This window comes from Podarcis muralis, chromosome 1 (assembly GCF_964188315.1).
Source record: "Podarcis muralis chromosome 1, rPodMur119.hap1.1, whole genome shotgun sequence".
Lineage (NCBI taxonomy): Eukaryota > Metazoa > Chordata > Lepidosauria > Squamata > Lacertidae > Podarcis > Podarcis muralis.
The window spans coordinates 48835062-48850381 of NC_135655.1; the positions used below are offsets into that span (position 1 = coordinate 48835062).

Genomic DNA, 15320 nt, shown 5'->3' on the forward strand with positions numbered 1-15320 from the left:
AATTGTATCTTACACAGTTAGCCTGTTAAACTACATGAAACAAAAGTAGAGGAAAGTTTGAGATCAGAAGAACTGAATACACTGCAGGGGAACTGAGATACTGAATGAAGAGACTGAGACATAATGAGTATAGAAAGTGAGCAAGCTGTGAAATTGCAACTACTACTTAACAGCCAGTTTAGAAGAGTTACAAGTAAAGACTGGTAATGCTAAGGTTTGATGACAATAATGTCATTATGTGACCTCAATCAAATAGTGTATTTTAGGTATTTCTGCTTTAACTGTCATTGCTTACAATGTGGCTCATTGACATATAGCTGAACAAAACTTTACACAGGCTTTTCTCCTCTGTCTGTTGCACAAATGTACTGAGTACAACCCCTGAACTATGGATGCCACTGAGGCAATGTCCTTTGCAACTGTACAGTGCAAATTGATTAACATCACAGTAGTTTCACATTTTGGAAATTCTTAAAAATACTGGGGATCAATTCAGTTCCCCACAAGTATAGCATGGGTTGAGGTTCCCATAAAATGAATAGATTCCCTACTCCTCTATTCCCCACCCTAGTTGCTTGTATACACTAACACATACAGGTTGATGAGCAGGCGCCACTACTCGCCATCAAGAGAAAGTCTTGGTTTACCTGTCATGTACCTTCATCCAACCCTCAACCAAATGACTCATGCTCCAATCCACACAGGCTTTACATTTCCCTAGTGGCAATTCACTCTGTCTGCATGCATAGGCTCCATTTTGCCTATGGGAATCATTTGCATTCAAGGTGGTCAGGATCATATACAATGAGTTAATTTTTTAAGTATAAAATTACTACAGAATGCACAATTATCTTTTGCACAAATGCAAACATTACCTGGAAATAACATAATGGCATCTAATGTAAATGAGATGTCAAAGAACCATATATCACCAAAAATAATCATGTAGAAAAAGGCGGAATCATAATATATCAATACAATGTGGACAATGGGAAGGAACAAGTTTATTGGTGAATTGTGGAAAGAGTTTTGAACTATAGAAAACTAAAAACTGCGGGAGGGGAAGTACAATACCGCAAAAGACAAGTCACTAAAGGCACAAAAAATATTTTAATAGTAACTGCTCTTATTATTTTCTGTTTCAAAAATAGGAACACTCTAGGAAAAGAGACTAAAGCCATTTCAAACCTTAGACAAAACCCACAAATATCTTTGAGAAAAAGGTGAAACAGATCAAGTGAAAGGGGGATAGTTCTAAATATGTGTTTGATTTATGGTTAGGTAGGTGCTACTGATCTTAAGTTCTAAAAGAATACATACATTTATTCCTGAAACCTAAAGGTGGATATACAATGATGAATAATGCTGGATTTGCCAGAAAAATATAAAAGGTAATTCCTAGAAAGTCTATAGATATTAACACTCATTTCAAATTTGAAGTATGCTTTCTGTTTTGACTCTTTTCCTTAAGCACAACGGGAGTGATTGTGAACCACCCTAGGCATTTTTAATTGAAAGGTGGTGCAGAAATGTTTTAACTACAGTACATAAAATACACAAACACGGATCTGGTAGAGAAAAGATGCTTATACAACTCTCCTATGGGGAAAAAATCTATTATGTTCACATGTGTACCACTTCCAACAGGGAAATGTACAAGCGCTCTTTAACATTAGAGAGGCAAATAAAAGGAATGCAAGTCATTCATAGTTTGTTTCTGTGATTGCCAGAATGTAGAAAGTTTTTGCAAAAGCAACGAGTCTCCACTAGCAACTGTTGCATTTGATTCCTGTTTTGCACAACATTAAAACTCATCCGCAAAAAAGCCCTCACACTAGTGGACAAAGGACATTGGCTACAGCCCATTGTGTTGACCATTCTGTGCTGCATAACACAAATTGATAAGGCCTGAAATCCAGATAAATTTATAATTCTTTCCTATAAAAAACTGTGTATTATTTAAGTTCTGTTTCTGCAGTCAGGCAAGCAAGAAGAACAGTTTTTCATGCCCTTAAGTGGCCACCATAAAAGACTAGGGCTGTGTCTGTTTTGGTAGGTCAAACATTTTGCATGGTCTAGTAAGTTTATTAAAGCCAATTAGAGTTTAAACATGAATCCATAAACCTCTAGAATAGTTTATAGTTCAGATAGTTTAAAAACTCACATTGTAATTTATTCAGAGTGGGTTCTCCACTACTTCAGGTGTTTTTCAATTCTTTACCGCCTCCTGGCAGCCGCACACACACGCCACAGGGCATGTTGACGTCATGCCCACAAGCCAGGGGACATCCTCAGGATATGTCAGCACGCCCTGCGGATTGTGTGAGTGACATCAGCACACTGCAGGGTGTGCACGCACACCATGGAGCATGCCTTCATCATGCGTGCATGCCATGAGGTGTGTGTGCATGGTGCAATGATGTTGCAGCCCTGGGCCACCTCAATTGTGAGGGCTGTGTTGTGTGATGATCACACATTCAGGTTTTTTGCTCTATTATCTGCATGCATGTTATCTAAATTCCTTCTGTATATAGATCGTAGTTGTGATAAATTCTGAAATGTGTAAAGTGACCCTGAGAACTTTATTACCAGTATACCTCTTAGCTGTGATTTGCTACTGCTCAAGTGCTAGGTTGCTTTTGTGGATAAAAGGAATGCTTTAGGTATTCTCCAGTTTCTCAGCTGGGGATTCTCCAACTGGCATTATAATCCTTCTCTCCCTCACTGTTTACTATAGTATGCAGGGGAGGCTTAGTTGAGAGTTTGCAGATACTCTCTCATCTGAAGAGGCCTTCTTCTGACTACCTTTGGACAGTTTGGTGACTGAGCAGGTGGGAGGGCAGATATATACGGTCTATATATATTGTGTGGTGGTGAGTAATTACCTATTATTAATATGAGATGTCAATATAGTTATTTTTTTTAAAAGAAGATTGCTCATACTGAACTTTTAAGTTCAGCTTTAAACAGTATTATTTCCACTTCACTACCCACACTTCAGTGGTATAAAGTAAGCTGCACCGATGATTCAAAGGCTTAAAACAATCTCTAAAACGTTTGCAGAATGATCACCTATATTCCATAAAAATACTACAAATGATATCAACAAAAACTACCACCACCAGGACACAAAACAACTCTAGTAACCACAACTATCATGTTTGAGTGGGGGCAATATGGATACAAAATTGTCTAGAACAACAACTTCAAGCATGCTTTGTCTAAAACTTTGAAAACAACACATGTTGGATAAAATATGTACATGCTTTTGATACCATGAGCTTTGCAGGCAGCACATTGCTAGGGAGAGCAGAAGTCATGACTTGGCAAAATGAGATGTACCTGGTTAGAGGGGAAAGAACAATCTTTATGAGGCCAAAAACTGAACTGACTACATTTGATGTTCTGCCTTTATCTAACTTACAAAAAATATTGTAAGACCTCAATGGTCCTATTGCTACAATCTGTATGGCTAAGTAATTTCTTAAATCCTATTCCATAGAGTAGGGCTCAGATGAAGATAATGCCCTGAATCACACACCATTTCATTTTTTGAATAAATAAATAAATACTTGGTTAAAAGAAAATCTCAGAAGTCCACATATCAGCAAGATTAAATCTTTGAAGCCTCATGAAAATCAGATATCAATAAGATTTTTGTACTGTCAATAGATATGCCAGCAAGGATACAAACATTTTCCACATACAAAATGGAAGGTGGAACTGTTTCAAAGGTATAAATTGGTATAAAAGTATAAAATGGAACTGTTTCAAAGGTATAAATTAATTTTCTAAGTTTAATGAGAAATAAAACTACAACTCTGGTGCCATGTGATTCTAAAGAGCTCAGGATATTTTGTGATTACATGACAAAAAGACAAAGTGCTTACTGTAAGGAAAATATAACAGAACAATAAGGGCTAAAGATATAGCTGAGAGTTTTAATTGGGGAGTTTATTTTTCAGGATTTCAAAGGTGTGTGTTTAAAAATCTGAACCTAAAACAGCTGAAATGTCCAAACTAGATCAAGATAGCATACACATGTTGGGTGTTCTTAAAAGGGGGAAAGAAAAGGAGTATATAAGAAATTAGGATTGAAAATTCTGGTTGGACTCTGGGAAACCAAAATCTTGCAAATAATTCAGTACCCTTGTTTTAATTGTGGTTGCAAGAAACTAATAAGAAAACCACCAGCCTTAAAAAATATTAAAAACTTTGGTTAATATAATAGAGAAAGTTCCTTGGAAGAGATGCTAAAACAAACGAAAATTATTTTGAATGAAAGATTGTGGTTTGGCTTCAGACACGAGAGGCAATGGACTAAAATAAATTAAAATGCTATAAACTGATAAGCACACAAGACAAAGTAGTTTTCAAAAAAGAAGAAACTGAAGAATAGAATTTTGGCTTGAATACGAGGAATGTCAGTCAAGAAAAAATAATAACATTGGGAGTAAAGTTGCAAATAAAAATAATGCAAGTTTACATTAATTGTGAAAAATCACAGGCTTCATAAAATGAAACAAATATTGCTATTATGTTGCTAGAATGTGTGTGCATCATTCACTATTTCAGTTGAAAAGTCCATCCTACTTTATTAGTAACTTTCCTGTTGAAATCCCCCCCCCCCCCCGATATTTCAGCAGTTACAATTTTCAGTTGAAAGAGTATCAAATAATTCATTTGCAATTAGGTTTGCCGGCTTTAAAAACAAAAACAAAAGCAGTGAATTGGATAGTATATGTTATAAAAGTTTAAACCTAACACTTTCAGTTATACTTTTAAACTTTTACATGATGCAGGAAAGCAAAAATTTATGTCGCTTAGAATTGGATAATGAGGATTCATCTACGAGCCACTTAGTCCCATACAACACAATTTGTTGTCATTTCAAAATGCGTGAAGGAGGGAGCAAAGACATTAAAAACGTGCAGAGAGCAGTGACTGGAAATTAGAGGAAGTCATGCAAAACTTACTATTTCCACTAGAATTCCTTATAATTTAAGCAACTATATTCCAAGTAAACCAGCCTTCCCAGTGCTGCAAGCTCCACACATGCTAACAAAATTCAGACTTTAGTTCATTCAATGTGAAGCCATTAATACAAGTCTCAACTACATTCTCTGTTAGTTGGCCGGCTGCAGAAATGTTTTTTTAAAGTTAGGTGATAATGGGAAAGAGAGTATCAGCAACAGACATGAGTTATGTCAGCTGTGTGGAACACAGGTAGAAGTTAAGAACACAGGTTCTTAGATTTTGAAACTTATAACAGAAGTGATAGTGCTGTGAATGAACATTTGAAGCTGGGATACATTTGGTACTGCACTAAGAATATTTTCAAAAGAAAAAAAGTTACCGTCTTTTAAAAAGCTCATATCTTTTGCCAGACTCCTCAGAACTTTTTTCTGAGTCAAAGGTTTGCTCAGCAACACCTCCCCCTCTTCAATTCTGCCATAAAATCAATACATTAAATGGAATCTTTTCTACTTTTTCTTTAGGATAGACTACAATAAGCTGGAGGAATCACATCAGCTAAGTCAACAGTGAGATGTTTTCAGCTTTGCCCTTCATACAACAGAATGACCTGCCACATATCTAGTAATGGTGAGATAGCCATTTGTTTTGTATGTTATATAGCTGGCTTTTTTGTAATAGGTAAACTAGATATGTTTACCTATTGGTCTCTCTAACTCTTTAAAATCAACATTGCAAAATAAGTTAGGGTACACTTAACAGGCAGTCAAACTCAGAATCAAGTAATTGAAACATCACCCTTGCAATTCCTTCCCTCATTTATGATCATGGTCTAATTTGCTGAAACAAGAGATCCAACTTTAATCTGCCGGAGTTTGTTTCACTATCAATAAAATGATAGGATAAATAATTAACTATGTTATGTAGCCATAGTGAAATCATTTCAGTAAGTTTGGTATGAACCACTTCATAAACATAAATTGTTCTTGCTACTAATCTTTATGCATATTGTAAAGTATCTTAGTTTTATGAGGTAAATAATGGAAGAAAAGACTAAAAATGAGATCCAGACTCCCTCAATCTATCTAGAGGCGGAGATTGAGTATTCTGATGAAAATAGAAAGGAATACATTTACAAAATGTGGGTATGTGAGCTTGAATAAGGGCATGTTTGAGCCAATCAGAGCATTTTTCACTTCCTCACATTTCTACTTAGATTTTTGGAAGAGTAAGCAGTAAAGAAGCAAAAAGAGGAATGGCAAACAATCAGCAGATGAGCACGATTGCATAAACACAGCAATGCTGATGTGTAATCAGAGTCCGAGGGCAGCACAAGTTATATGTAAGCTAGTGGTCAAGCGGACAAGGCAGGAGGGAAAAGACAAAACAGGCAACAAGTTGATAGAGCAGTATCAATCAATCAGCAGGTGCACAAAGCATCAGAACAGCAGTTCCATGAAGTCAGCAGATGCACACAGCAGCAAGGGAGCAATGCTAGCCAGTGAAAAGAGAGAAGTTCAGTTGGAGGTACTGCCTATAAGCAGTCAAATACAAATGGCAGCAAGGATACATGGGCAGTACCTTGGGCAGTCTTAGGCCACGCAATCAGTGGTGAAGAGGACCATTCCAGGAAATCAAGCAGCAAAATAGTATATTGCAATGCCAGGCAGCCAGCGAGTAGACAAAGCAGAAAGAAAGCAATGAGCGCCATATCATTTTTTTAAAAAGCAGAGTTTGAAGAGGGCTGTGCCCATGAATAATCAGATAAAGCTGCTGGCAAGGAGGAAAGAGAAGCTCTTGAACAGATTGCCAGGGCAGTGAGATGACATTATTCTTTCGGAACTAAGAATATTTTAAGTGAAAGAACCCCAGAATCTGGATGCTCATCTTCCAGTAACAGCATTAGATCGACATAGTGTATTGTGAAAATCCACAAGAGTACAGCACACAAATGGAAATGAGGCTGAGCCCTAGTGCCTGAGGGAGGCCTGGGGACCCTCCTATAAATGAAATTAAAGAATGAGAATCCACAAGGAAATTAAAGAAATGGGAACGCGTCTAAAATTGTTTCTAATAAATGATTTCAAAATAAAACAAACCAAAATACTAGCAAAGAGCTGGATTAGAAATGATTGGCTGGGATTGAAGATGTTGCTTACCCCTCTCTGGAGCCCACAAAATGGGAATGTTGGGAATTTCTGCAGCAGAAAAACAGAAGAGAAAAAGGGATTTCTGACTCCCAGGTTCAAGGAAAAGCAGGTCAATTTAGGGATGGTGGCGTGCTTAGAGCACAACAAGAACTGGACAGAACCTTTGCCCATTCCCAGATGCAAACGTTTTCTGAGATTTGAGAAAGGTTTGAAAATCCCACAGCATTTTAATATCACAATCTCCCACCTCTATTCACAAAAACAACAACATCACTTACCTGCAGTTAGTTTTCTTCGAAAAGTTTGACGACATAGAGCCTACATATAGCGTGAGGGCATCTCTCTTGGGAACAGGTACAGGCACACACACACAAAACCAAAAAACCGTTCAAAATGAATTGATTTAAAGAAACGGGAACTGTGCAGATGGTAGCAAGTGGCAAAATGATCTCATTAAGTGGATCAACACTTTCTTCTAAATTCAAATTTACCTTTTATTTCTTGAAATATTTGTGTTTGGGGCTCAAAGTGGGATTTAGGTGGACAATAGTTTCCTACGAAATTTAGTTACACCAGGGAGATTTTGTTCCTTCATTAAGTGGTCACCCACAAAGAGCCACACATACGGTTGAGCAAAGTCACGCTCAGAAATCAGAAATGGACACAAGGACCCTTAAATCTGATTATATGTATATTATTAGTGAATGTTCTCATAAAACCATCAGTAAAGTAATTCGGTGGTGTTCGTTATGTGGAAAATTGAAGGATAAAGATTGTGTTATATCATATATTAATTTATAGCACACTAGTATGATCCATTCTTCCTACATTTTGATCTGGAAAGGCAGTATGATTATGAATCAATGAGACTGTTTCAGCTACATGCCTGGCAAAACTACTCTTTAGGTGATAACTTTAGTTGGTGTGTCTGCTGGGAGTTAAGGTCTCTTTCTTTCTCAAAATACAATGTATAAATCTGCAATATTACACAGAGTGCATGAGACATATGTTGACAGAAATGTAGTTTAAGTTTATTTTATGTAATTCAGAGATACAAAAAAAAATAGATCAACATACTTTCATGGAAGTATTCACTAGACAAAACTGTGCAGACACACCAATGTGCAACAGGAAATAAATAAACAAGTGATGGTAGTGCTATCACATTTAGTCCAGTATGGCAAGGAAACACAGCTGGAAAAGTAACATGTACTGTACTTTATACAAAAAACCAAAGTTGTGTGCCTATTGGGTACATATTCAGGTGAAGTAGTAGACTACTTAGGGTTTTTTATGTAAGAACATGAAAATTTTGTAAGATAAGAATCATGTTTGCCATTTCCTGTTTGCCATACAATAATATAGCAGTGGTTCATAAGTGGAATAATTCATCAATTACTTTACATTTAAGACAGGGATCCTCTCTCAGAATACTTCTTCACAGAAGTACTGCAGAAGCTAATTAAAATATATATTTCAATGCAGTTAGTGATGGAGACTCCAGGAGATAAGTCTGTCTTGAACCCAAGAACAAGATTTATGACTAAAAGCAAAATAAGAGCAAGTATGGATTTAAGTGTTGAAAGGATATTTTTAGAAAGTTTATGCAGACATTAATAAATGTAGTGACACTAAGAGGATGAATGGATCCCATAACTCTGATTTAACAATATATGGCACATTTGCTGTACCTCATATTGTGACCTAAATTAAAGTCGCTTAGAAAGGAAAACTAGCATAAACAGAAAGCCCACAGGAGAACAGAAATGTAAGTAACTAACAGACTATCATACCAAAAGCCAATTCTCTCATTGAGCATCAACTCATGAATCACAGTCACTGTTCTTGATGCTATACTAGTATGTATCAATTTGCCTAAAAATATGACATATAAAAGTAGCAGCTTTCGTAGCATAAGGCACATAAATGTTATTAAAGTCACTAGATATTTTTTTTTTGGAAATAAATGAATTTAGGATTCAGGTTCTAATCATTCATATTCCACTAATAAAATGAACCAAGCTTACGTCCAATTGCAGTATGTATAACTAAGCATATGTTTCTTTAAAATGTGTCCTCCTCTGCCTCCTTCTCCTCATTGATTTGTTAATCAGCTTCTAAGCAACCCTCTCAAGGCATTTTACACCTAAGAGTATTAAAAACAGTTAAAAACACAAAAAAGGCAAATATGTTTAAAATGAGATTAAAATGCTAACATAGCAGACACTCATGGTAAAGACCCATTTTTAAAGCTGGGAAGGGAAGGCCTGCCAGAACAAAAATGCCACTAATGGTTTCAAAAAACTGCAGATAGTGGGCCCTGTTGTATATCTGCATTAATGCTATTTTACACAATGGAGAGGCCACACTACAAGCCCTGCTCCAAGTTACTGCAGAACAGGCTTTTGAGATCTTTGGAATTTGCAGGAAAATTGTTCCACACACCACAGCAATCTGCTTGATCTACTAATGTGCAACAAGTATCAGAAATATGTGATATACCCATCCTGAAGGAATGTTAGAATTTTCCAGTATTATTCTGTTGCTGCAATGCAGGATTAACAAGGGAGAGATGGGTGAAAAAATATTCTGAATATGGACATGAATATCACAGCTGTGCTATAGGACTGCATGATGATATGATAGAACAAGCTGTATTTCCTTTGATCCGGCCAATTATAATGTGGTGCTATCACATTTCAAAAATCAGTAAATACTATTAAATGTGGGGTGGGATTCAATTAATGAGTCCCATCAGAGTATGTGCACTAGCACAACAGAAATTTAATAAATAAAATACAATGCTGTGGGAAGTATTGTTTTTGTTTGTTACTATGCTATGTTATGAATTTTGTGTTTCTATATTGTAAACTGCCCTGTGATCCTCAGATGAAGTGCGGCATAGAAATTTAATAAAATAAATCAATAAATTTCAGTCCAGTTCAGGGGAATGCTTGCCTAAACAGGTGTCTTCATGAGCCAGAGAACTGCCATCACTGATTGGGCCTCTTGTATTTTAGCAGTGAGGGCTTTCCACAACACTAGTGCCACCAGTGAAAAGCCTGGCTTTTGTGTTACCACAAGCTAGTAATCATTAGGCTGTGGTAAAACTAACTGGGTTACATTAGTTGATGATAGTACCCTACCAAAAAGTGAAGAGGAAGATTGTTTTTCAGGTAACATGGTCCAGAGTTTTTTAGGACGTTGAACGCAAGTAGCAGAACCTTAAGACTGGCTTGGTGGCTAATAGGGGAGGGCACTAGTGTGATAAGGAGCACCACTTACCATAAGGGCTGCAATATTCTGTGTCAGCTGCATCGGGGGAGACCCATACAGAGTACATCATAGTAATCCAGACACGAGGTTATCAATGCATGTGTCACAGTGGCCAACTTAGCACTGTCCAATAAAGGGCACAGTTGACATACCAGCTGAAGCTGATGATAGGTGCTCTTTGCCACAGAGGCCAGCTGGGCCTCAATGGACAACGATGGCTCAAAGAGTTCCCCTAAACTGCATACCTGTGCTTTCAGAGGGAGTGCAACCCCATCTAGAATAGGCAGACTCAGCAGTGATCAAATCTGGGAACCTCTTACCCAGAGTGTCTCTGTCTTAGCAGGATTCAGTACTCGGTAACCCTATATCCTTCTAGGTTGGAGTGAAGAACACAAAACACATTAGCCTGCTTGTGGAAATGATGGCCATCGGGAAAGCTATTGTGAATATGAGCAGCTGCAGATTCCAAGTAGTTTCACAGTTTTGGTAAGATACACACAGGTCTTGCTTCCTGAACACAATTTGTCCCTTGGAAATTGTTCGTTAGGCAAGAGTTTGCATAATGGGTTGTCAATTTCCATTGATCCCTATGGGAAAATTTCTAATACATTTATGGCCATGGAATTTTGGCCCCCGAAAGCAAAACAACAGAAAAAATGTTCTCTGATTTGTGTGATTGCTCCCCCACTCTTCTTCTGTTCCTTAGTCAACCAAAGAAGGCAATGTGCCAACCACAAAAAATCATGCATCAAAAGCAAAATTTTCAATATGCCAATTAAAAACCAGATCTCAATGCACAAATCCTTCCATCTGTAAAATCCAATATCTAGGGCAGTATTTTGAGGTAGTGCTAAAAGCTAACTAAGATGGTACCAGGCTAAGCTCAAGAGAAGGATGTTCTGCAACTGGGGTACTGCCACTTAGATGGTCCTTTCAGGGTCCTGGTATCCTGGTCCTGATGCTGGTATAACTAAAAGGACCTCCCCAGTAGATCTAAGCTCATGGGCAGGACAGTCACACCTTCAGACAGCTTGGTCCTATAACTTGTAGGGTATTAAATGTTGGAGTCAGCCCTGTAAATTTGGCTCCGTAGCAAACAGGCAGCAAGTGCAGACCTTTAAGGACTGGCGCAACATGGTATTGCACAGTCAAATGCTGGCGGTATCAGAAGCCATTGAAAAAATGTGAGGAATTAGTTGTGTTGCCCCCTTCCTGACACAAGTTATGAATCAGAGCAACCAAAGTCATGCTGGTGCCTAAAATGGTCTAGATAAAATCTTTCCCCATTCTCTCAAGTACCTTGTCTGAAAATGGGTATTTGTGACCAGGTGATAGTTGTTATGCATGTCTGGGTTCAGAGAGGGCTTCCTGAGGAGGAGTCCAATGGTTTAAAGCTATAATACTTTCCCTGGAATTGTCTCCAGAAGATATGGACAGGAGATACAGTGGTGCCCCGCAAGACGAATGCCCCGCTAGATGAAAGGGTTTTCCGTTTTTGAGTTGCTTCGCAAGATGATTTTCCCTATGGGCTTGCTTCGCAAGATGAAAATGTCTTGCGAGTCTTGCGATTTTTTTCTGCTTCCCCCCCTTTTTTCTAAGCCGCTAAGCCGCTAATAGCCTTTTAGCCGCTAAGCCGCTAAGCCTTTAATAGCCGCTAAGCCGCTAACAGCGCTAATCCGCTAATAGGGTTGCTTCGCAAGACGAAAAAACCGCTAGACGAAGAGACTCGCGGAACGGATTATTTTCGTCTTGCGAGGCACCACTGTATTATTCATCTGCACAATACAGCCCCCTGCCCCTGGGATATTGTTATGTGCTTCCACCATTTTTTAATAAAAAAGATAAGATCAGGAAGGTTTTGATGACTGTTGAAAGACTAATACTCCTGTCATGGTTTGCAGGATTTATCACTCGACACTCTGAAACAACGAAGGGAACTTCGCCCCATAATACTCAAATGGCAAGGGGCAGGAATAAGATGCTATTGGGCTTTTCCCTTTAGTTTAGTAGTCACCAAAGGAAACACATCACTCTCAGCCACCAGCCTCAAAGAAGCCCCAGAACTATTAACAACTCTAGAACAGGAATGTCCACCTGAGGTTATTGATTTTTTGGAGAGCAAGATAGTGAGCCCATTGGTGAAGATGATCCAGCTCAGGAGCCCATGCGAGACCCAAGGAAAGCCATCAACAATCAAAAAGAGGAATGGGACAAGGAACAAGCAGCACTGCACATATCTCAGAAAGTTTACTATATTCTCAAATGCCCAGAAAATGAACAGGAACTAAGGCAGAACTAATACAAGGCTAGAATGCTGTTTCAAAGAGAAAAGGACTCCTTTTCTGCAGAAGCAAAAGCAATTGGACTGGATGATATGAAAATATAAACATCTGGAAGGTACCTTGGATTTTGGGCATGAGGTTTAAAATAAAATGTCTACTTTAATGTATCCTATCATTTAAAATAAGCTTGTTTTTTATGCTTATGGTTTACTCTATACCCACAGTGGTACTGGAGTGCCCTCTACTGTTGAAAGAGGACACACACCTTGATGTATGTTTTACAGGTTTTAGGTTAAAATTAAAAGGTTTTTTTTCCAAAGTTGTGATATAAGTAGATTTATTATAAAAATAACTGAACTGCCTAATAGGAGCAAAAATGTGGAAGGTTTGGACTGGTGAAAGGCACTATTGATTATTTTCTAAAATGAGTACAAGTAGTACAATGAGTACTGTTAATGTAGTTACTTTAAAAGTGAAGTAGTTGGGAGATCCAATAAAATGGGCCAGAATGGCAACTTATTTGTTCAAATGGATCCACATACAGCCATTTTGCAATAAATCCATAAAATAGATGAAAAAATGCAGTGCTTATACAGTCATAGGTCAGCCAACGGTTCATAGTGAGCAGCTCCAATAAATTAATACATTCATGATTTAATTGGAAAATATTTTGAAATTACAACTGCTACAATTAGGATAAATAATACAGATTCACAAAAATGTCCAGTCAGCTGCAGGACAAAACAACGTGGTCAATTATCACCTTTATTATTTGCTCTAATTATAGAACCCCTGAAATTATGTCAATTCTGGCAGAAAAGGGTATAACTATCAATGGAAGGGAATACATTTTGGGACGATATTGTTTCATGTACACCAGGCCCGGTTAATGCTGGAAACTTAATCAGTATAGACAGCGGTGGAGGAAGCCGCTTGGGTGCCTGGGGTGGTGTGCCCAGGCGTGGAGCGAGCCAGCCATAGGGGCAGGGCTCACTGCTGCGGGGCCTCCAGAATCTGCCTGCCTCCTCCCACTCAGCTGTCCTACAGCTGGGGGGAGGCAGCGGGCTGACCGTTTGGGGCAGCGTGGAGCCTGCACGTGCCCAAGCCACAGCGTCTCTCCCTGGAGAGATGCGTGGCTCGGGTGCACTGCAGGCCCTGCGGTGAGTGCCGCCCAGCATTTTGTTACCCCCCCCTCAGTGGTGACACCCGGGGTGGCCCACACCCACTGCACCCCCCTTCCTCCACCCCTGAGTATAGAACTGGATACCTTTTTATGTCTCTGGATTTAAGGTAATTTTTCAAAAATTGGCAGTAATGTTCTTTCAAACTCCCCTGCAACTTCAAGAAACCTTCTCCAAAATATTACAAATTCCAATAGCTAGAAAAAGTTTCAGATACTTAGGTTACCCATTCAGGGTACCCATAATTGAAACAAATTATAGCAAAGTATGGAAAACAATAAATATGGATATACAATGTTGGAGTAACATGAAATTTTCTATTATGCATCAACTGGCTGCAACTAAAAACGATGCTTGTTCGAAAATTACTCTTTTTATTTTAAACATTACTAGTTTGGATCCCACCAGCCCACATGTCCAAATGGCAAAAAGCAAAACAAATTCCTATTTCAATCAGGCAGACCATGCATTTAAAATACCTTTGCTGTACCCTCAACCAACTGTTGGAGGATGAGGACTCCTAAATCTAAACAGCTATTACAACACATGTCAACTTAGCAACATGACAGACCTAATGTTTGGCAATAAGGGAACTCAATGGAGCACATTAGAGAACACTGGCTTAGTAATCCATTCACACTTACAACTTTCAAAATTTGGAGAAAATGGGCAAAGGTTTTGATTCCAGGCCGCTCACCCATTATTCCATTACTGTTCTACACAGTTTTCCAAAAAATAAAACAAAACAAAACAAAGAGCCTATAATAGAGATTTGTGGAATGAAAATCAATTCTATTATTTGAAAGATTTTTACACAGATGGGACAACCGCTTACCATTAATGTTGTGGTGTTTCCCAGCATATACACCAGGTGAGGGCGGGGCACAGAAGGTGAACATAACCCACCACACCAGCCCAGCCCTTGCTGCCGATGCAGCCAGGCATATGTGTGAGAGGGGCACGGAGGGTTCATGGAACCCATGTGCCAGCTCAACCCTAACCACTGAAGCCAAGCAGGGCTGCACTGCACCACCTGCCCACCCACTCACTCAGGGAAGAGTCCAGCTGGCTGGCTTGGCTCTTGGTGGGTGAGTCTCCCAGACGCTGGACAGTCGGCCATTCAGCGAGGGGGCTGGGGTCGTGACAGTGAGGCCAGGCCGGGCTCTTGGGCCCACAGATCCCCAGTAGCAGGCAGGGTGGGATGGGGATCCCTGTGTGGGAGTGCCTGGCTCACACTCCCTAAAAATCATGGGCCCAGGGCTACAGCCCCCCTGGGGCCCCCATGCTAGGCTCCTGCAGTAATGAGATGCAAATTCATTTGGGAAAAGTTCAGATATCATGGCTATTAGGCTACCAATTAAGGTCCTTTTGAACAAATTGTCAGGTTAAAAATGAAGCCATAAGACAATAAACAAAATATGAAAAAATAATAGTGGAAGAAGGGCTAACGTCTTATT

The 15320-nt window shown here is 38.9% G+C and overlaps 1 protein-coding gene across 30 annotated transcripts in view; it reads right to left on the reverse strand.

Annotated features, from left to right (window-relative positions):
- GPHN (gephyrin) overlaps nt 1-15320 on the reverse strand; it is a 233067-nt gene that overhangs the window by 134726 nt on the left and 83021 nt on the right. For 19 of the 30 annotated variants that reach the window (XM_077928093.1, XM_028725755.2, XM_077928122.1 and 16 more), the window contains one exon: nt 7134-7172. The exons of the other annotated variants lie outside the window; for them this stretch is intronic. In XM_077928093.1, the coding sequence (XP_077784219.1) occupies nt 7134-7172 (39 nt within the window). The remainder of the gene's footprint in view (nt 1-7133; nt 7173-15320) is intronic. 30 annotated transcript variants of the gene reach the window in all.